A 24,718-nucleotide genomic window follows, 5' to 3' on the forward strand; every position below is an offset into this window, starting at 1 on the left:
TCGAGAGGAAACAAAAGATTCCATGCCAGCTTGAATCCATGAAGTTATGTAAGAAGCACATTTGTTGACAGGAAGACAAAATATTTCTACCCAAGGGCCATCACGAAGAAAATCATGGAAAGAATCCCAGTCAGCTTTACTGTAGTAGTAAGAGGTACAATAATAGGGGGATTCAGGTGATGAAGAAGAATGAGATATTAGTTTTAGAGAAATCAAACTGTGATCAGAAGAACCTAAGGGTGAATGTGAAGAAACTGAGCACTGACTAGGATCAGAAAGAAGACATAAGTCGAGCAGAGAAGGTAAATGATAAGGGTTGTCTGGAAAGCGAGTTGGAGAGTTGACTATTTGAGTTAGGAATTGAGAAAGGCAAAAGTGGGTGGGCTTTAATGCCTGCAGAGTTACTGAAACTAGAGCCAAGCCATTCAGAGCATTAAATTTACCGACAACAACGATATTAGCTGATGGATAAAGAGAGAGGGCTTGGTCGATATGATCAGAAATAACATCAAAAAGAGTGCAGTCTTGAGATGAAGGAGAGCGATATAGAACAAAGTGAAAGGCGATAGAGTGAAATGGTGCTAAGCGAAAGGACATAAAAGAATAGTCTGTAGATTCAAATCTAGTTTCACAACAAATGGGTGAATTCTTACGAATGTAAATGCCCAGGCTAAGCATGTGACTATTGTCACATGCTTGGCCTAATATTTATTATATACGAATTTTAGTGAATGATAGGTTTAGAGAACTTGGTGATGATGATGGTTTTTATGTTTTATAGTTTTTAGTGCTTTATTCCTTTTTAAATTTGATTGAAGAACTTGAATCAAAGCATAATATAGCAACCAGAACACTGTTTAATAGCCTAAGCAATTGTCTCATTACTACTAATAAACCCAAAGCCGTAACAAAGGGCTTCAATCGACTCTCCGCAATGCACACCAAAAGAAAAACAGGGACACCATCCTTGCGCAACTTGGCACTGGTAATACTTTGATATTTTTCAGCTGTTGATGGAATCAGCCTCTCTAAGAGCTACCACAGAGTTTGGGAATCCTAACACCAGCCGGCCTCAGAACCATGAAACTGAGTTTTAGAGCTGTACCCTCGTTAGGAGATTATAGAAGGAGTTGCGTAGTCATAAAAATAATATAAGCAAAACCTATGCATTGAGTCAATAAGATCCAGCATTTAATATCCTAAAATGGAAACAACGTATCAAAAATACATCTGTGCCAGCCTAATAGATGAAAAAGAAAGGGAGGGAGAGGGGCTGGTCAACCGATAGAATCCGCTTACCCCTTAAGTCTTTGCCTAGGAGGCCTTCAACAAGACAGTAGCCGGATGCATTTAGCATCTGCCTAAGATGAGTATTTTTATCGAGACACCATCTCTAGCCTTTACTCAACCAGAGACCCCAAGGCAGTGGGTGTTTTAAGTTGGAGGTGACATCTCCTAGCCTTTGCCTAAAAGCTATCCACAAGGCAGCCGGACATGAAAAAGATTGTACTGGGTTACATGTTACCAATAGCAGGATAACCTAACCTGGATAACCAGACATGTAGCAGGATAACTTAACTTTTGAAGTTAAGCGGATTAAAAGGTATAAATCTTTTTGTGGTGGAAAAAAAGATGATTTTTTGACAAAAAAGCTAAAAGCATGGAAAATTTACTGTGTTATCCCAGTGAAAAAGCGCACATGGGATACGCGTGGATTTTTTCCACATGTAACCCATGTGGGGATTATTATTTTGTCCCATGTGGGTTTCATATGGTAAATCCCACATGGATTCCATATGGTAAATCCCATATGGGATACGCGTGGGTTTTTACCATATGTAACCCATATGGAGATTATTATTTTGTCCCATGTGGGTTTCATCTGGTAAATCCCACATGGGTTTTATGTGGGCAAAATCCTACATGGGATATAGGTGGAAAATACGACATGTTATAGATCTTAAATGCCACATATTTTAATCCAAATGGTATAAAAGTAGTCAATACTAGACAAATGAAAGTCCGAATGCTTTGCATCATAATTTTTAAAATTCTTTTAATTTAAAAATTACTTAAATAGTAATTTAAAATTAATCATCGAAGCTTTCAGAGAGGCTTAACTTAATCTGGTATTTGTTACTTTATCCCATTCGGTATTCAAAACGTGTAGCATTTTTGATCTTTTACATGTGATGTTTTCCACCTATAACCTATGTGGGATTTACCTTAAACTATTATGACGAAATTTTATAAAATTAAAAAACGTGTGCAAAATGAATTTATTTAAAAATAAATGCTATTAATCAATACATCCAAAACGAATATTAAAAATATTATTTTTTCTTTTGCGAGTTAACACGCCGTTTTTTGTCAATTGAATTAATTAAATCGCTTCGGCTTGTATAATACCAAGGTTTTTAGTATTCTAACTTTCTTCAAACATTTTCTAAAAAAAAAAAAAAATATAAATACAAATATATATAAATATAAATATATATATAGAGAGAGAGACAGAGAGACAGAGAGAGAGAGAAAAAAAGAAAGAGAGAGAGAGAGAGAGAGAGAGAGAGAGGAAGAGAGAGAGAGAGAGAGGGAGGGAGACAGAGAAAGAGAGCAATTTTAATAAGGAACCTTATTAGTCGAGCAATTTTAATTATTAGCCAGTTTGAAGTCATTAATGACTACAATATTTCACAAATAATTATTTCCTAATTTATTACTTACAATGACTAACGTTTATGCGTAATGAGCTTGAACCCATGAGGAGAATCCTGAAAAAAAGTGATCAATAAGGATAAGTAGTTAAACAAAAAAAACAAAAACAAAAATGTAAAAATCTACTTTTTCAATGATGTAGACTTCAATAATAACAGGCCTTGACATCGCGCAAAATGCCGTACACAGCATTTTAAAGGCATTTTTAAGGCATTTTAATTATTAAAAAAACTTATCGTTAGTTTGACAATATTATTACCTTACAAAGTTAACGCCTTGAACCTTACATCAACATCAAGACGATAACAACGTTATCGTCTTGATGTTGGTATATCTAATTTATAAAACAAATCACATTTTAAAGATATCTAATTTATAAACCACATCACATTTTAAAGATATCTAATTTATAAACCACATCACATTTAAAAGATTTATTAAAAAAGCGCGACACAAACTTTCGTCTAATGTTAAAAGATGAAAATGTAAACACAGTATTAGGAATTGGCCTTCAGTTTAACAACTTTGTTGCGCGATGTCAAAGCCTGTTATTATAGAAGGCCGCGGTCACACATAGTATAATATTCTGAAACTAATAAACAAACATCTAAATTTCTATAAGTAAATTTATTCTTTGATCATTGCCTTCATATCCTATCTTATTTTCATATCATAATCTATTATGGAATTATTTATATCACATATCACAACAATTTTATTAAATTTGTGATGTTCAAATATAATGTTGTGGGTCACTGCAGTGTCCCACAAAGTAATGCAGGTTTGTAAGTCAAATTTTATTTTTTATAAAAAAAAAAAAAAATAGGGGGAGATAAGGATGTTTCTGTAACTTTTTTAGGGCTCCAAAACTTTTAACTTTATATATAATAAGGTTCATAAAACTTAAGGGATTAACAAAGTACATTGAGGAACAAAAACAGGATATTTACAGAAACTTTAAAATTTTTAATCTGGAGTACCAAGTGTAATTGGGAATAAAGTCTCTGGGGTCCAGTATTCAAAGTAATATGATCTAAAGTAATATATGAATCAAATAAAATGCTTTAAAATGCATGCAGTTATACATATAACTCCTGATAGTTAACTATATGTATAACTAGTTATACATAAAATTTATTATATAAACTTATTTTTTAATGTTATGCTTGAACAAATTAGAACCAATTAATTCAAATTCAAGATTTAGTTCAAGTTCAAGTTATTTTTGTTTTTTATTGTTTTTTCACTATTTTATATTTATTTGTTCAAATTTGTTAACTAGTATTAATTCTTACTACAGTAAGAATATTTATCATTGTTGAACGTGATTTTATTAGTAACTTAATTTTACTATCAAACATATTTTGACAACACCCTTTACATTTTAAATGATGACAGCTTTACTTTTCTATTGATGTTAAATTTATTACGTTTCAATAACTCAGATTGAATTTTAACTGAATTATTTAGCTTTTGTAAGGGTTTGTTGTATCTCAAATGGTGTTGTAAATAGAGTAAAAAAAATATATATATATAAATATATATATATATATATATATATATATATATATATATATATATATATATATATATATATATATATATATATATATATATATATATATATATATATATATATATATATATATATATATAGTATTTAGGCTATGGGATCATCCATAAATGATGCCAGTAGATAGAGGGGCAGTGTGAGTTTAACAATAATTGACAATGGGGAGGGGATGTTGAGACCAAAATAATGTCAATTAAAAAATTGAATTAAAAAAAAAAGTAAAATATTTTATTTTAAAAAAAAGTAAAACAATTTATGCTAGCTATGAGCAGGTTTTTGAGGTATTTACACCAACAATGTGGTCTAAAAACTTCTTGCTTTTGTTGCTTAAAACTGTAAAGGATCATAGGAAAAACAATTTAAATTCAGAAATTAGCTTGCTTATCTGAAAGAACAATTTATGTTTTTGTTTTTTTTACTTTTATTACTGTTGAGAATAAATGTATAATTGAACCAGAAAAAATTTGATGGTATATGCATTTTTTATATTATATTAACAATTCAGATATACCATCATAATACGATAACAAAAACTGACACCATTTTCAATGGGAGATGACAAAAAATTGACTGAGTTTGATAAAGGGTGAAGTTGTTCAACTAACCGTGTCATCATCTGACATCATTATGCAATATGACCCTACGATTTAAGTAAAATAAGTAATCAATTTGCCATATTTCTCTTGAAAATGTAAGAAAAAAGCATAGTTATGCTGAGAACCTACCTATTGAGCAAGCTTTGACCACCTATTTTATAAATTTGAGAGACAGAAGTGGAAGTGTGAATCACAAAAGAACTAAAAACAATGCTCTAAATTGATTTTAACTTTGTAGACTAGCATTAATATAGTATTTAGTAATAATACATGATTTTTATAATTTGTATTTATTTCCATTAATTATCAGTTGTCAGTCTCCATTTTATAAAATGAATTAAAAAACTATTTATTTATAGTATAATAATAATACATAAATACTGTTTCCTAATGCTATTATCATCACAATGTTAATGGTATTCGTTTTAAAGTAAAATTTTGTATCAATTTTATTGTTTTAATGTTATATTTATATATATATATATATATATATATATATATATATATATATATATATATATATATATATATATATCTATGTATATATATGTATATATATGCATATATATGTATATATATGTATATGTATGTATATATACATATATATATATATATATATATATATATATATATATATATATATATATATATATATATATATATATATATATATATATATATATATATATTATTTTTACTTTATTTACAACACCATTTGATATACAACAAACCCACAAAGCTTACAATAATTCAGTTAAGATTCAATCTGAGTTATTGAAACGTAATAAATTTAACATCAATAACAACATAAAATCACGTTCAACAATGATAAACATTCTTACTGTAGTAAAATATAGTACTAACTGATAAATTTGAACAAATAAATATAATATTAACAAAAATAATGAATAAATAAGAACATTAACTTGAACTTTAACTAAATCTTGAATTTGAATTAATTGGTACTAATTTATTGAAGCATAACCTTAAAAAATAAGTTTTTATAACAAATTATATGTATAACTAGTTATACATATAGTTAACTATCAGGAGTTATATGTATAACTATATGCATTCTAAAGCATATTATTTTATTTAAACATTACTTAGATCATATTACTTTGAAAACTGGTCCCAGAGGCTTTATTATCAATAACACTGTGGTACTCCAGATTAAAAATTGAAAAGTTTCTGTAAATATCCTGTTTTTGTTCCTCCATGTAGTTCGTAAGTCCCTTAAGTCTTAAGGACCTTATTACATCTAAAGTTAAAAGTTTTGGGCATAAAAAAAGTTACAGAAACCCATCCTATTTTTTTCTTTTTTTAATAAAGAAAATTGGGAATTCTTTGACTTTCAAACCTGCATTTCTTTGTGGGACACTGCAGTGTCCCATGCATGCAAGATTGGTTTTTGACAACATTTCAACTTGCATCCAGTTAATTGTTTGCAAATAATTTACTCAAGATCTATATTCAAATAACTATTATATTATCCTAATAATACGTCTATTTGCACAAATTTTAATCTTATTTCTATAAGGAAAGATAAAAATTATTCGTGGTACTTACATACTTGCTTGCCATTCTCTTTATTAATATAAAATATTTTCACACAATATAAACGTAACGCAATGCAATGTCGATTAAAAAAATTTTTTTTTAGTTTTTTTTTTTAGTTTCCAGCTTTCAAATTAATTTCCATGCAAATCCCACAGGAAACCCACGTGGGATTTCCCATGTGTGTAAATACCATATGGTTCCCACATGTAACCCATGTGGGATTACCCACATGGGTTTAAGGTGACAAATTTCCATACGGATACCACATGGAAAAATCCGTCCCACATAAATCCCATCAATCCCACACGGAACCCACGCGTAACCCATGTGGGACGCGGTTTTATTTTTCACTGGGATGGCACCGAAAATGAGAGTTTGATTTGGCTTCAAATAATTTAATACTGGCTTCAAATAAGGATAACTTGCAAAAAGTTAAGGTAACTAGAGCTAACTTAACCCCGTCCCAACCCCTATTTTCCCCTATTTTTAGAACTACGTCTCATTAAATTTTTTTTTAAGTTCTATCATGATTAAATCAAAATTGTTTATAGTTTTAAAAATATCCTTTTGTTTAAAATTTATGATCATAAGAAGTTTAAAGTTCCTATCATTTATCCCCTGGACGATCTTCTCTAACACCACCAAATTGCATTATAAAAATCATGTCCGAGAGCATGTATTTCAAGTTTCAAAGCGAAATTACAAACGGAAGTATTAACTTTATTAAATGCTTACGACTATTGCTATTTCAGTTGTTACTATTTTTAGAATTCAGTTACTACAATTACTATTTCAAAATTTAACAATTATCAACGTCTAGCCTTTGCTAATTGTTAATTAGCAAATTCCACATCGCTTTACGAAGTAAAAAAGATGAAAGAATTTGACGGCGATCGTAAAGTCAACACCCTCTTCAGTGCACTATGAAGCGAAAAGCTCAAAAAATGGCCATAAATGGAATTTTTTTAATACTCCATTTTCATTAATTTTTTTTTACAACTTATTAAAAAAAATATCAAATGATAAGAATTTTGGTTCTCTCATGTCGACGATCCGAGTCAGATAGAAGCATTTTTTCCTACCTAGTAGAAGGTAAAAAGTTCGCTAAAATTCGCGAACTCTTCATACTTTTCTAATTTTTATTTTTTTTACTCATTTAGATGATTTTTTTATTCTTTTTTTATCATAAAGCTTTATTTAGGCATTCTTTTAGATTTGTTCAAAAGTAAAAAGCTTAATTTATTGAATATAGCTTTGGCCAAATGAGTAATTAAAATATTAGGTGAAAATATAAGTTTTCCGATAAATATTGTTTTTGAAAATAATATATCTCAAAAGTTCCGCAGAGTTCCACCCTAAAATGACTTTTTTATCCTAGGGGATGTTATGATGGATAACCAGAAAAAAATCAGCTGCCCCAAAATTGCCCGAAATGGATTTATGGGCAGAAGTATAAAAAAATCTGTGTAAAATATTTCCCCCCCCCCCTAAATGAGGGGGTTGTAAACTCTACGTGGTCATTACTTCTGAACGCCAAAAGATTTTTCTCTGAACTTTGAATTCTATTGATAAAATTAAAATTTATTTCGAGTTTTGAAAACAATTATGTTTAACATCCGCCCCTCTCAAAGGTTTGGATGGGACCGTGATTTGGGTTCTTCATGTTCCCAAGCTCTAATAACCGTAATATTTTGTAACACATCCTCATTTGACAATTGTATTAAAATAAAAAATTTGGGAGTTCACATCATACCTGGAAAAGTGTTTCATCCGTATTTCTTGAATCTCGAATATAGATGTTGCTAAAAGGAGAAAGGTATTCAGGTATATTAAAATCTATATGCTACGTTTTTGGTTGCTAAAATTTATTTAAATGAGTACATTTTTCTAAAAATATAAAATATTTTTTTAGTTTGATTGGTGACCATTGTACCAAAGAACTTGTCTGTGCTATTGCGTTGAGTGCTGAATCAAGCCCAGGAAAGACCGACTTTTCAAAAGTTATTAATCATTTTGTTAAAAATCCAGCTTTAGCCAGGAAAATTATTGAGAATAAAACGAATCCAATAATGATGAAAGCAGAAGAGGCCCTTGCATTAAAGATAATTTGAAATCTCAGTTATTCAAAATATCTAGTTATTAGAAACTCTTTACTGAAACAGAATGCAGAGATATACCCTTCAGTCAAATTAATATTTGATGCAAAATCCAAATGTTGTCCAGAAAATTTGGAAATTTTAGAAACATCTACCAAATGTTATGTTCAGTCAATGGTGAACTACACTTTATCAAGAATTATAAACCTATCTGAGACAGAAGTGTTTAGATGGATCGGAAACAACTGGAAAATTCTATATGAAAGCTGGAATGGATGGAGCCTCGTCTCAAAGTGTATTCAATCAAAGGTTTGATGACAGATCTTTAAACAGGAGTTGAAAATGAAAAATCCTTGCTCCAAACTGCAATTGTTCCGTTAAAACTGGAAATAGGGGCCATCACTGTATGGTCAAGCTCACTGCCTTCAAGCCACCTCTTTTGCAGGCCTCTTCACCTGCAATACCAAAAAGAAACAAAAGAGTCAACAAGAACTGAAGAATTAGATGTTAGGAAGCAAATAGAAAGTCTTCAATACTTTGAACTTGAAATCCCATTCTCTAACCAGAAAGCAACAATAAAAATAAAAATTGAGATGACCATGTTGGACGGCAAGGCAGTGAATGCTATAACAGATACAAACTAAACCAATTTTGCCCAATATTTGTTCTGCCAAGCCTAGTGAAATGAACAAGCTGGATATAATTAGAGAAAAATTTTGCAATAAGCAAGCTATAGCTTTAGGATTATCCATACTGCACTGTTGGATACGAATTTTTGATCTTCTACACTTGGGATATAAAATGGATATTAAAATATACTAGCCCCATCTTCAGAAGATAAATTATCAATAAAATCTCGAAAAAGAGAAATCAAAAGAAAGTTTAGAGAGGTGTTAAACTAGTATCCTATATCTAAGCATGGATTTAGAAATACTAATACAGGAAACACAGTAAGGAGGGCATTTCTTAATTACAGATACCTTTCTCTGAAATACAGGAGTTAGTTTGGACATCATTTTAAGACTAAGAAACATTTTGAATGCCGTTGGCAGTGAATTCCACCTGAACTTGGATGCTTTTAAAGCATACTGTTATAAAACTTCAGAGCTGATAGTGGAAACCTATCCTTGGTACATTATGCCACCTACACTTCATAAGTCTTGGAACATGGATTTTTAATTGCTGAGCATTTGGATCTTCCCATTGGAGCGTATTTGGAGGAGGCACAGGAAGCACGAAACAAGGCCATACGAAATGCAAGGCTCAATCACATATGCAAAATATCTAGAATTAATGTGTTGCAGAACCAATTCCATTATTTACTAATAAGAAGCGACCCTGCCATCTCTTTGATTGCTTTCAGGAACCCCAAGATATTTTCTGATCCTAACCTTGATCCTGACGTACAAGACCTCCTCAGAGGAGATGAATAGCTATTTTTTTTCTTAATAAATGTTATCTTTTCAAATTTAAACTTTTTCATGTAAAAATTCACTTATCAGTATATATAATCAGGGATTACATATTAATGCTTAATAAATAAGGTAAATATTTTTTTCACTTAGAAAATATTTTTAGAATAATTTCTAGAATCTAAAAATTAAAAAAAATTGCATTGAAAATTTAAGGGAGGAGGGGGAGGGAAGAGGGGGTAAGGGGAGGGGTCTACAACTTGAAATGTTTTTAATAACCCACTTTTTAAGTTTGTTTTTAAATTGGAACAATAATTTAATAAAAACGTTTATTACAAAATTTTGAGTTTTGGCCGCTTTTTGACAATTTCGCTTCACTGTGCAGTGTAAGGAAAAGTTTTGTCCAGTTTTTTTAAAAGTTTGAGCACAAATTTCATCAGGGAACACACTAGCCTTTAAAATCTTTGATTTAAAGCAACTTGTCGCTCTAGTCGTAAAGACTGAAGTTAAGAAATCTTCTTTTTTCTTTGGATAAGTTAAACACATTTTAATTGAAATTACATACCAGTTAAGGTTTTGATGCTTAAAAATTTTTTAAATATAATTTACTTAGAGTTTAATGCTAATTTTTGAAATAATTTAGTAATGACTTCAAAGTAATCGCAATATGATTAAAGTTGCACACTTTCTGTGGAGTGAAGGTGAAGGATGAAGAGTTTGAAGGAGAACGTGTTGGAGGACGGGAAAGTGTAAAATCTGGTTCCCATATTAAACTGACTGATGTCAACAAGCTGATTGGAAAATTATTCAATGATTATAAATTCCCATTGCTATTAGAAGTAAATAAAAACAAAGAGGTATCATTTATTTTGATTTTTTATGCATGTATAGTTGGTAGAAAAAGATACTCCTATGGTGTATTTCCATGACGTTAAAGAGCTTGTTGCAATTGCGTTTCATCACAGACATCAGGAAACAAATGAAATTGAAATCAATTTAGGTGTAGATGTAGGGCAAGGATTCCTTAAAGTTATTCTATCAATCACCCAAAAACCAAAGTTAGAAAATAATAAAATAAATTGAAAAAGTGACGGATACGCGTTTAAAGATTTTAAAGATTCAAGTGTTCACAAAACTATTATACTGTCCATAATACCTTCAATAAACAAAAAATACGACAATCTGCGGATAATTTTGGATTTATTAAACATTTCTTTCTTAGATTACGCAGTATCTGAAAATCTACAGATTTTGCTTCAAATGGTTGGAAAACAAACTGCAACATCAAAGCACCCTTGTCCGTTTTGAATAACTTCATCTCTTAAAATCAGCAGATTACATAAAAAATGGATATCTAATGGTGCAAAATTAAAGACTGAAAATGTAGACAAATTTTTGTCAGTCGAACGCTTTTTATTAACAGGGGACAAAAATAAAAAAGTAAATATTCCTGGTCTACCTATACTGTTAGGTGTTGTAGACAAAACTTGAAAAGAGGTCGAAAATTTTTTTTTTGAAAACAAGGAGTGTGTCTGTCTACAATAAAAATGGCAATAGTATCTTAGAAGGCAGCATTGTTTGAAAGGCAATGCTTGCAATAAGTTGCTTAAAAACATAGAGAGCTTTGAGATGTTTTTTCAGAAGTCCAGTCTTAAAAATCTCGCTGCCAAGTACGTTAAGGTACTTAGAGATTTTTAAAAAATAGTCCATCGCTGTTTTGAAAATCATTCAAGCTTTATTTATGACAAAAAATATTGCAGTTTTCTTTTTATGCGAGCTATAGAAATCTAAGGGCTACGATTGAGTATAGACAGTAAAGCAATATATTTCGAATTTATCAACATGAAAGCTTTTCAAAATTTTTTTTTGTGTTTTATTAAACTCATATTTGAATTCATTGACAGATATTAAATTTATCAAAAAAAAAAATTCGCGTTTAAAAAGTCACCAACATTCAAAGCTATTTCAGGGTAAATAGGCGGAATTTTAAACTACTAGTCAGAAAATCTTAAACGAAACGAGATTTTTTGATGAACTTTAAAATCTGTCAATAAATTTTGATTTAATTCATGATAGAACATAAGTTTATTTACTTAACCTTAAAATCAAACATTACAAATTTAATTACCTGTACAAAGTTAGGTTCGGTATCACTCATATAGTTAAAAAGTTAGTCAATGGAATGACACCTTAATAAAATAAACAAATAAAATTTAAAAAATATTAAAACAAGGAAATAATAAAGTAAACTGCATTAACTACAAGTAATAAAAAAGAAGTAATAGGAGCATTAATATTAAAAAAGTGGGATTCAGTACAAAAATTTAAATGAGTAAGGCTGAGAAAAATGAAAAAAAAGAAAGAAAGAACGGATGAGATAAGATGAGTGAGAAAAAAGAGAAAACAAAAATTTTAATCACATAAGTTCAGAAGGATAGAGTGAGAGAAAAAAATTTTCGCAGAAAAAAATAAAAAAGCAAAATAAAAACAAACTTAAAAAAATAAAATACATACATACACTGCTACATACAATATTAAAGACTATATTACGCATTACATAGATGAGTTAAACAAAAGTAAATATCAAGATATAGAAAAAGCAACAACAACTAAATTGAAACAGAAAAATAAAAAAATAAATAAATTCAACATGTTTTATATACATAAGTTCACAAGAAACAAAATTATTTATAATTGTTCGTTTTCTTTTCTTTCCATAAAATATTGGTGGTAGAAAAAATTTTGTCTCGTTTTCTAATTATTTTCCATTTTCGAAGACTTTTTTCTTTAACTTTGTTTTTATTTGTTTCGGTTTTTTTTATTTATTTATTTAAATCCTTTATTTTTGTTTATATACTTATCTTTTAAAATTTTATTACCAAAATGTTTTTTGATTTATTTTTTCTTCATAAAACTTTATATTTTTTTTACTTTTCACCGTTAAACAAACACTTCCTCCATTTGCGATGTTTTATTTATTGGTAATCTTAGGAGACAGGGTGGGGCAAATAGGGGTCAAGACGTGGTTGGGTTGAAGTTCACGACTCTAACTTTTGCAAGTCATCCTCATTTAAAACCAATATCATATGACTAGAAATTTGAGTATGCAACATGGCTCTTGGAGACCTGCACAATTGTATAAAATTACTGGGCACTCGCCTAAATTTCTAAACTGAATTTCTCCCCAGAACCCGGTAAAAAAAGTTGCTTTTTACATTTTTGGAATAAGGAAGAGTCATCTGATAATAAACAAACAAACAAACAAAAATTTATGCATGTTCACGCACCGTGTGCTAAAAACTAAGATGTTAATAAAGTTTTCTGCTCTTGGAAAATCTTGAAAATAAATAAAACTTTCATAGTTTTTTTTTATCAATGACAAATTTTTTCATATAAATATTGCTTTTGTCTGTCAGATAAAGGCAATTCTTTTGAGCAGAGCTCTGTCTGAAACTATTAAGATTAAATTTTAGCTAATAGTTTATTTGATAATTTGCAAAATAAAATAGCTAGTCACAAATCCGTTTCACAGTTCACCATGCGTAACATAAACTTCACTGCGTAACATAAAGTTCGCATCTAACATAAAGTTCACTGCGTAACATAAACTTCACTGCGTAACATAAAGTTCACAGCGTAAAATAAACATAAATAATTGTTTATGGTAGATCATACATTAGTAATATTATAAATATAATATTATAGAATTTATATTCCTAATATGAATATTAATTTTTTAATTTTCTTATTAAGAAATAAATATAATCACCAGGTAAGGCCTCGTTGCGACATTGTCTGGGAACTGTAACAAGCAATGTCAAAAAATAATCAAAAAAGAGTTACGTCAAGACTTGATTATAAAAGTTGATGTGCATTGCGCAAATTTACCAGCAACATTTACTTTATAATTTGCTTTTGATAACTGATTTTCTAACTTCTTTTTTACTATTCTGATGTGAATAAATGCAAAGTGTTTATGTAACATTGATGACAAAATCCAAAAAATTTAGTAGATTTCGCTAAAAAAAATTAATCAAATTGAGTTTAATGCAAACTTAGTTACTATTTAATAATTATAAACTAAAATAATTATTTTATTCGTCAAAGTTTAATCTGAACTTTATTAAATTATTTTAAAAATGTTTACAGTAAAGTTGTTTTGGCTGCAGCAAGTTAGTAGAGGGAGATGTTGATTTAAAATCATTTTGGATTCTCCGCTCTACCTTACACCAACAAGAAAATCATGTGATTTATTTATAGATATTTAAATATTTAAAAAAATTTAAAAGCAGTTTAAAAAATGTATTTGGTTAAAGTGTTTTTTTTTATCAAAAAAATTTAGATTTTGATTGGAGTACCTACTAAGGATTCTTGTTTTTAGATTCCTACTTTTAACATTGCTTTTTCTGGCAGATGATTTCTTGTATGATTTTAAAACTTCAAATTGTAAGATTACTGAGGTGAGAAATACCAGAATTTAAGAAGTGAGATTAATGACGCAAGCTTACACTTTATTTAAAGTTCGTGTTTCAACATGGGCATTAGTCATTTCATGTTCCTTGTCATCAGCATGTGCTACACTTATTTTAAGTTTTAGGTTGCTGATAAAAATGTGTTAACTATATATATATGGTCAGAACAACCTATAACTGATGATGGTAAATATTCATCATCTCTAAAAATTTCTGGATTACTAAATATTCGCTACTTAAAACTCTGTCTGTATATTTGATATGGAAAAAGCTTTTAATTTTTCAATTACATTGCAAGCACAACATGCTTACCACTGTTTACTAATATTTCTCTGTTCGGCTGATAATTATTTTTATTTATTTACTTCCTTTACCTGCTAGCCTCAGGCTCCAGAAGGCTTATTAAAACAGTTTCATTAACAGGGTAAGGATCAACGATAGTAAGGTATGGTAAGATAAAATTTATATTACGTTCTTACTATTTTGAAACTTTAAAAGAATTCTCTTACTGTGTGTTGGTTGAAAATAGTTCTTTTGATCAACTCTAGTTGTATTTTCGTTAAACCTTGCAACCAATAGATCCCTACTTATTTTTGATTTTTGATGGTGGGCAGAGCTTATTTTTTTTGTATGCCAATAATTGTGTTGAAATTCTAATGCAAGTTGTAAAGAACTTGACTGTTTTATCTTTTTCACTAAAAACTTGTTTATTGTTGTTAAAAAACTTGTTTATTGTTGTTAAAAACTTGTTTATTGTTGTTAAAAACTTGTTTATGGTTGTTAAAACTTGTTTATGCTGTTAAAACTTGTTTATGTTGTTAAAACTTGTTTATTTTTGTTAAAAACTTTTATTGCTGTAATCAGACTTTTCATTGATGTGGTCAGACGATTCGATAAGGTTGAGCATTTTTTTTAAGGATATCTTTTTAAATCATTTTTTCATGTCATCTATGCTAAACTTGGTGTGTTACAACGTCCAATGCTGTTCTCTCTAAAAATCACTTTACGGAACAAGTACTTTCCAACGATGTTTTTTTTTATCGTAGTAATATCTGTAATATATTGTATACTTTAGAAGATTTATATTTATTTTTTAGCCATTCTAAACAAACAAAACTAACTTTACTTCAAGTCAAGAGTTTTTTTAGAGTTCACCGTTGGGTTATAGTTATAAAAAGATGTTTTAGTATTTAAATCTAATTTTTTACTTATTGTTTTTAAAAACACAGAGTGTACAAAACCATTAATTTATACTAATAGTCTAAAGTGTTATTTTGATTATACGTCTTTAATAAAGTGGTATATTTAGGAATATATAAGTCGAATTATTTAGTTGCCTAGTTAATAGATTTAATTTGTTTCAAATGAGATAGTCATCAACTACGCATCATCAATTTTAAATATGGAATGCAGATATTTTTTTTTGTGCTTTACTGAAAAACAAATTTTTGCTAAAAAATAAATTTATGATATTTTTGACAACGTCCGTTTTATTAAGAATTAAATTCTTGTTGTTACGAATTTCTAAGCCGATATGGCTTCTTTTTAATTTTAGTTTGACCGTCATCAAAAATGTTGACGTCCTTAAAACTATTGGACTAAATGCCGTCAATATAAAATAAAATGTTAAAAGAAATTGTTTGTCATATATAAATTTTTTATCCATCATAAACACATGCTATTTATTTAACTGTATTAAAAAAACTGTATAAAAAGTCTGACATTAGGTCTTACGTTAATCTTCCAACCAATTAGTTCCGCGTAGTCAACGATCAATGTGCTCCGAATGGTACAGTTAAACATACTGATTCCAATATCTTCTGTACATAATATAACTTAAATAACTCTTACAAAATTAATTAAACACTTAACACGTATAATTTCACTATAAAAGGTTTGTGAACTATATAGTTCAACTGATTAAAAATTTATTTGAATTAGTTCACAGGGTTCCCTAATATCGTGATTTTATGATGTCTTATACGTAAAATCAGGGCATGTGGGAACCCTGCATTTAAAAGATATTATTATTGATGACAATTACCAGTAAACCTTATAACAAAGCATTTAAACAATGAAAGGCAGAATTATAGTTAATTAATTTTCAACTTCAGAGGTAAACTAGGCAAAAATAAACGAGCAAAAGCTAAGAACAGCAGAAATGTTCTACAACCTATATACCTCCAACTCTCATTCATGTCGGTATCGTTAAATAAAATGTTTGCAAAATTGACAGGATACTTTAGGCCAATAAACAATTTTATATTAAAAAAATAATTCACAACTTCAAAACCACGTCAATTATTTCACTTTTTTTAAAATTTAACCTTAATTCTGCATAATATTCACTATATTATGTTTATAACACTATAACTCTTTGTCGTTAACTCCATCAGTGTTAACACTGACACAAACAAACTTCAAACCATGTTTTTTTTTAAATCTTTAAAAATTTTGCTTAAATTCAGAACAGCAACACAATACCATTAATCGTTTTCTCATTTTTTAGACATTTGGCTTTAAGAAAATATTTTGTTATGCGGATTACCAAAGACAAAGAACAAGTTTTTATTCCAATTGGTTCTTTTCGATGCGAAGAAGACACCAAAAAGTATCTGCCTAGTAACATTTATAATCAGATATTTGACGAAATAAAAGATGATTTGAAACTGAGTGAGCTTGTTCAAGTAAACAAAGAAAATGCTTACTTAAACCACGCTGCATTTGGGCGAGCATATCGCGCGATGTGGTTAGTTTGAGCTTGCTTCTAAAAAGTTTTGCTGATGAAAATCCTGATGTGTTTTACGACCAACTTTGTTTGCCACTTACAGACTATACCTATAAAGTTTTGCATGAATTTTTCAAAATCGAAAATGTTCTCCTCGTTCAAATTGCACCTTTGGTATGATTGCTGTTCAAGATTATTTGATAAAAGAAAAAAAATGTTCAACGGCAGCAATTTTGAACCCAATATACGGTGCAACAAGAAAACAACTAGAAACTCTAGAGTATGATGGTTTTTTATCTGAAATTGTTTATATTTCTCCTGGTATGCATTGCTGGAGGAAAATCCTAGCGTTATTTTAACTTCTCTCACGAAGGCATACAACGAATGCAATTTCGAAATTTTATTTTGCGATGCAATCGCAAGCCAAAGTGGCAGAATATTGCCTCTAAAAGAGATTAGCAATTTTTGTGCTTTGCACAACATAACCTTTGTTGTTGACGGAACACAATGTTGTGAGCTACTGTTAGAAGATAACATCCAGGTACTTGAACGTGTTGATTATTTTGTGATGAGCACGCACAAATGGATTGGCAATACTAAATCATGCGGTATTATTCGTTTTAAAAATATTGAAGCATGTCCGAGACCTCCTGCAATATCATTTGGTTGGGATAGTTTCGAAGGAAAATCATATTCTCAAATAAAAGCAGGCTACATGTGGCTGGGTATGTTAGACACTTATATTTCATACATAACTTTGTCAAAAGCTATTAAAATATTCAAAAAGTATGGCAGAGCTCAGTTACAATACGCTGCAAGCTTATTAAACCGTGGGTTACTGAACAGTTTAGGAGTTAAACCGTTACTGCCTGAAACAAATGAAAGAAGGGTAATAAACATTTTTGAGTTAAAAAGTTGTCAGTTTTCATCAATAAAAAACTTAAACGATATACAAAAGGCATTTCAAGAATATGGATTGTTTGTTTCTGTTAAATCAACTGACCAAGACTGTTTCAATAACAAAGTCGTAAGTAAAGATATTAACGAGACAACTAAAGAGACTAAAGAAGAGAAACGAATGAACCTTAAAAACGATGTTCGCAACGAAATTAACAGTTATATTGTTAAGGAAGAGCAAGAAACCAAAAATCCTGTATGTACAAGATCTTTCAATAAATATCTACGAATATCTTGTTGGTCTTACAACACTATCGAAGATTTTGAGTTTTTTGCAAACATATGCAACAACAATCTTTATTTGTCAAAGACAACTGATGCAGGATTACGCCGACAATTTTTGCACATCTATGATCTTTATGAAAACCTCTTTTCTGTTTTAAAAACAAAAGCATTCTTTATAAGAGCCGAGCGACTACGCCATCATCTCATTTTTTACTATGCACACACTGCGGTGCTTTATATAAACAAACTTGTAGTTAGCGGTTATTTAGATTCGAAAATGAGAATCGATACATTCGTTGAATCAATAATGTCTGTAGGTGTAGACGAAATGTCTTGGGACGATTTACTTGAAGATAACTACGTTTGGTCTAAATATTCGGATGAGCAACTGGCAGAGTATCTTAACAAAATTAAAATTTATCGACAACAGGTTAAAAAATTAATATTGCAGCTACTTGATAATCACCCAGTAATCTTACCAATCAATCCTAGTAGTTTGCATTGGGTAATATTAATGGGAATAGAGCACGAAAAAATTCACCTTGAAACAAGTGCTGTTATAATTTCGCAAGTACCCCTCCGCCTAATAAAGAAGAAACACAATTTTAATTTTCCAGTGTACAAATCAGAAAAAAGAAACTTGAAAACAAATAAAACTTATGAAAATTTATATACTTCTTGTAAAAATGTTTTAGTTGACATTCCTGGAGGAAAGGTTTTAATGGGTAAAGATAACTTAGAAAGTGACTTTTTCGGATGGGATAATGAGTTTGGGTCAGAAGAAAAGATTTTGAAACCTTTCAGAGCTAGTCAGATGCTTGTTTCTAATGCGGAATACTTAGAGTTTGTTGAAGCTGGTGGGTATACAGAATTTGGTAAAAAATGGTGGTTACAGAAGGTTGGCGATATGTCACTGACTTAAATGTTACAATGCCACGCTTTTGGGTAAACAAGTTTACTTATAGATCGCTTTTAGAAGAGATTCCGATGCCATGGGATTTTCCTGTTGAAGTAAATAATTTAGAAGCAGAAGCGTTCTGTAATTGGAAAAGTGAAAGTAGTGGAGTTAAGGTGCGACTCATATCTCACGAAGAATCTTTTCATATGAGATTATTGGTACAAAACGAAACGTCAAACACGAACCTGAATAAATTTGGTTCGCCTACTCCTGTAAATCTTTATGGAGGTCTCATAGCAGGTAAAATGGTTTACGACGTCTCAGGGAATGTATGGCGTCATAGCGTTTCCGTTCTCACTATAATGAACGGATTTAAACGCATCACTTTACGATGACTTTAGTCTGCCAACAATTGATGGGTTTCACAATCACATTTTAGGTGGGTCTTGGATTCACTAGGCAATTTAGCAAATGTTAATGCACGATATGGTTTTAGAAGGCATTTCTACCAATATGCTGGAATTAGATACGTAGATAGTGAAAACAGTTTTCACAGCAGGTAATTTATTTAGGAAATTTTTAAAGTTTTAGATATCATTCTCTTTTAATTTGGCGTTTTTATTAAAGCAAAATGCTATAGTATTATGTCAGCTAGCCTTTATAGGTTCGTAGCATTTTAGAATTATGGTGCCTAACTCAGGTATCGACTTCGGAATGCAAACGTGTTTATTACTTCGGAATTGAGTTGAATCGACATTGACTAATTGATTGTTTAAAACGTTGATAACTAACCGTCTGTCGCATCTTTACAGGTACAAAAATTATGACGGTCCAATGTCGGCACCTGAACTAGACTCAATGATTCAAAGACGCTACGGATCGGCTAACGATGTAATTGTTCACACACAAACTTATATCAAAAATATATCAGCCTCAAAATTTAATTTATTGTTAGTTCTTAAAATACGGTTTTTGTATTTTAATATACATTGCAAATTGTATTGACATCGATTCCCAATTATACCTTTATCTCCTGTAGATTACAGTTTCTGTTATCTCTAATTAACTCATACAGTTTATCTCTTATTTCCACAGTACAAACTGACTGTCAAAAATCACCTCAAACACCAGGATTGACTTTACCTTTTAACAAATATTGATGGGCCAGGAGTCTTATCGAAGTATTATTTATATGCACATATTCCGATACTTCTTGCCTTAATCAAATTTCTTACTTCAATATTAATTTATGTGCATTGTCTTCGTGTGTTATTCATTTTAGAGTTTTTAAAAACTAATGAAAATACGTGCTTAATTTTGTATATAAAGAAGTTAAATTAAGCAAAGCAATAAAAGCAAAACTATTTGTTATTATAAAAAAAAACCTCTAGATTAAATGCAAAAAACCGCTAGATTAAATGCAAAAAACCGCTAGGTTAAATGCAAAAAACCGCTAAATTAAGTGCAAAATCCGGTACAATTAAATAAATATATATTGGTAAAAATGAAATGTAGTATGCTCCATTTTAATAAAATTTCTGAAATTATAAATAATGAAGTCATTTTCTTTAACATTTTAATGATCATAAAAGTATGTTATTTATATGTTCGATATACATTTTATATGTATATGTTGCCTATATATGTTATATATATATATATGTTACTAATGTATGTTACCTATATATGCTATATATATACATGTTACCTAGTTATGTTATATATAAGTTACCTATATATGCTATAAGTATATATATATATATATATATATATATATATATATATATATATATATATATATATATATATATATATATATATATATATACATATATATATATTCCTGATGATCCAGCAATGGTGAAACTTCAAGTCGAAGATAAAAGTTAGATAAGTGTTTTTTACTAATCTATATATATATATATATATATATATATATATATATATGTTAACTATATATGTTACCTATATATGTTGCAGGCTCGTAGCAACCGGGGGTGGGGAGCAGGGGCATTGCCCCCCAATAGTTTTTCAAATAAATAATTTTGAAGTCAGCTTTAGAAAAAAGCAAACAATTACATATAAGATATAAAAGAAAAAAAAGAATAGAAAAGACCTAATTTGTTATCTCTATTTTCGGCTTAAGTTCGTTTGACATATATTTTTGACCTACTACTATTTGACCTACCAGGTAGATTTATCCCCCCCCCCCCCTAATATAATTTTTGTTCCTACGGGCCTGTTTTATATATATGTTACCTATATATGTTATAAATATATGTTATCTATAAAAAGATTTCAAGTTCAGATGTAGTAGTAAAGCAAAACTTTTATCAATTTTTTTTTATTATTAAAAATCGTGTAAACAAAACTATGTTAATCGTATACCTCTAATAGTACTTCTACCACAGAATGACAAGCTAATCTCACAGGTCAACTGGGGCAAAAAACCTCCCGAACGGCGTTGCATTTTCATATATTTTTATAACATTTTGATCCTATCGTCGGTATAATCGCAGTTATGATAAAAAGACTATTGTAAAATGATATCAGAAAATCAAGTTTTTATATAATAAAAATACTTTTTTTTTTTGCTTTCTTCCGTTCTTTTCCATTCTATTTCATGGTTAATCCATTGATTAGAAGTTATTTACTTCTATTTAGAATCACGTTATACACGATAAACGTTTTTTAACTTGAGAAAATAAATATAGAAATACATTAAATATAGGAATAAATCAAATATTGAAGTACATTATGCAATTGTCAAGATAAAATCAATATTTGTTAAAGTCGTTTAAATTTTAAATGCGATAAAGTTGTTTAAATTTAATTCCAATAAATTCGAATTCAGAAGGATTTTTTAAAATCTGTTTAGAAAATAAAATTTAATGATTCAAGAAACTAATATAATAAAAAATATTTTCAAACTTTTATTTTGCAACATAGTTACTAAATAATCTATAATATTTTGTTAGTGTTGTTGTTTATATTACTATGTATTTAAATTAATGTATATGAATATATATATATATATATATATATATATATATATATATATATATATATATATATATATATATATATTCACACATAATTTAGAGTCAATAAAATGTTTGATAACTTGGTAATTGGAGAAAAATTGACTGAGCACTATACTGATTTTAATGGAGAAAGTTTGGTTGAAAAGAAACCTGTTTTAAATTGGCCTTATATCCTTGGAAGTAAAACTGCTGAGATTATTAACCAGAATATTCGCAAATATCATCAAGAAAATAAACTTAAAATATTAGTAGCTTATGGAGGAGCTGGACGAGCCACATTAGAAATTTTGAGAAATTGTAGCAACCTTGAAATTGATTTTACAGATAAAACTGCAAACAACTTGCAACTTTTAGAAAGTCTTCTACGTGACTCATCAATTAGCTGGTTTCAGAAACTAGAAGGAGAGATCACAGAGTCAAAATCTTACCACCTGGAACCTAATGAATGTGGAAAAAAACTTTTAGAGGAAAAAAACAACACAATTTCGTTTTTTCAAGCTGATTACAAAAACATGAGACCTACCTTAAAAGGTTATGATCTAATCGTTGTTGATTTTAGATACAAAAATGCATATAAAGAACTGCTCGAAATTACCCAAAGATTAAAGATAAATGGATCGTTGATATTAGGTAGCATTGATGACGTGAGTACTGAATTATTTGATGCCAATCACTCATTAAGCGTTTTAAAAAACAATTTTGAATGTCTGGGAAATATTAGCGAGCATCCACACATGTACAGAGAAACTAGAAACAAGCATAAGTATGCCATATCTTACTTATCTATTTGGAAAAAACATTGATTTTTTAAAGAGTACTCATGTTTCTTCAGTTGACAAAGAAGATATATTGACGACTGCACAATACTACGAAGATGAAAGTATTTTAAAATCATATGAGGATTTTATTTTGGAGATGGGCAAGAACTTTATAAATGTTGTACAAGACTTAATTATTGTGTAAGTTTTTTTTTTCAAAATTATTTTCTACAATAATATAGAAGGGTATAAATTATTTAGAGAAAATATTTTTTTAAATTTTAGGTTAGCTTTATCATAATATTAATAATTGGAAAGTTTTTTAATAAACCTTTAATAACCCTAGACATGACACTAATCCTAACCCTGACCCTAACTCTGACCCTAACCCTGACCCTAACCCTGACCATAACCCTGACCCTAACCCTAACCATTACTAGAACGGTAGAATTTTTTATTTCAGTACTTGTTTAAACACTTCAATAATTTACCGTTGTTCAATAAAAGGTAATTTAAAATGCGCTCAAATAGTTAGTTTTAGTAATTTTTTTCCTTTTAGAGTAAATTTAATAAATTTTTATTTCAAGTTGAGAGAATTTTAACATTTTAACATTTAAATGTAAATATAATCAAACATTTTTTGAAAAATTTTATTATAAGAAAAAAAAGAATACTTTTTATCAACCTTTTATATTTGGGGAGAACAAATTTCGTTCTCCCCAATTCGTTCTCCCATTTCGTTTTCGTTATTTTATATTTGGGGAGAACAATTTCGTTCTCCTCAAATGTACAAGTTGATCAAATGAAATTGTTTAACTTCTCTCTGAACGACTTACGCAATTATTGAAAGGAAAAGCAAAAAGCAAGGGCATGCATGTACATTTTTTTGTTTGTTTGTTTAAAAAGTAAATATCGAAATTACTTTAATACCTGTTAACAAGTTTTAAATTAACAAAAAGGAAGTTCCCGGAAAAAAAATCCTATGGAATTTCTATAAACTTTTGAAGCATACGGCCTATAAAAATTCTATAGAATTCTATAGAATCTGTTAATTTCTATATAAATTTCTATAGAACTTTTTTTTTATAGAAAAAAAAGTTTCCCAGGAAAAAAATTTTATATAATTTCTATAAACATTTGGAACATATGGTCTATGGAAATTCTATAAAATTTCTATAGAATCTCTGTTAATTTCTATAAAAATTCCGATAGAATTTTTTTTCTAATTTTTTTTCTATATAAAGAAAAAGTTTTATAACAATTTCTATAGAAATTAATAGACATTCGATAGAAATTCTATAGAATTCTATAGAATTTCTATAGACTATATGTTCCAAAAGTTTATAGAAATTCTATAACACTTTCTTTCCTGGGTTTATAGCGATTTCTATAGAAAATAATAGACATTATATAGAATTTCTATAGTCTATATGTTTCAAAAACTTACAGAAATTCTATAAAACTTTTTCTAGGAATAATTACTTTAACTGTATACTCGATGAGAACTCTTAGATTAGGATAGACTCTTGGATAAGGATATTCTTAAATTGAAAAGTTAATAATTCTAATGACCATGCCAATGCCAATGACGCAAAAACTATAACAAACTTATTTTAAAAATTACTGATATTACAGAAAGGATAAGAAACTGTTCAAAAACCTTTTAAGAATCTTTTAAAAAATC

The 24,718-nt window shown here is 29.1% G+C and overlaps 2 protein-coding genes across 2 annotated transcripts in view; both read left to right on the forward strand.

Moving 5' to 3' along the window:
- LOC136084938 (uncharacterized) overlaps positions 1-19,787 on the forward strand; it is a 32,829-nt gene extending 13,042 nt beyond the window's left edge. Inside the window, exon 2 of the mRNA XM_065806339.1 lies at positions 16,934-19,787. Coding sequence (XP_065662411.1) covers positions 17,721-19,256 — 1,536 coding nt within the window. The 5' untranslated portion in view covers positions 16,934-17,720 and the 3' untranslated portion in view covers positions 19,257-19,787. The remainder of the gene's footprint in view (positions 1-16,933) is intronic.
- On the forward strand, positions 19,697-23,079 carry LOC136085655 (uncharacterized). Its single transcript, XM_065806979.1, has 2 exons — positions 19,697-19,791; positions 22,335-23,079. Exon 2 carries the CDS (start codon positions 22,345-22,347, stop codon positions 23,077-23,079), a length of 735 nt encoding a protein of 244 aa, XP_065663051.1. The 5' UTR covers positions 19,697-19,791; positions 22,335-22,344.
- The last annotated feature ends 1,639 nt before the right edge of the window (positions 23,080-24,718 follow it).

This window comes from Hydra vulgaris, chromosome 09 (genome assembly GCF_038396675.1).
Source record: "Hydra vulgaris chromosome 09, alternate assembly HydraT2T_AEP".
Classification (NCBI taxonomy): domain Eukaryota; kingdom Metazoa; phylum Cnidaria; class Hydrozoa; order Anthoathecata; family Hydridae; genus Hydra; species Hydra vulgaris.

Coding starts and splice junctions, on each gene's coding strand:
- LOC136085655 (XM_065806979.1), top strand. CDS start 22,345: ATGTTTGATAACTTGGTAATTGGAGAAAAATTGACTGAGCACTATACT.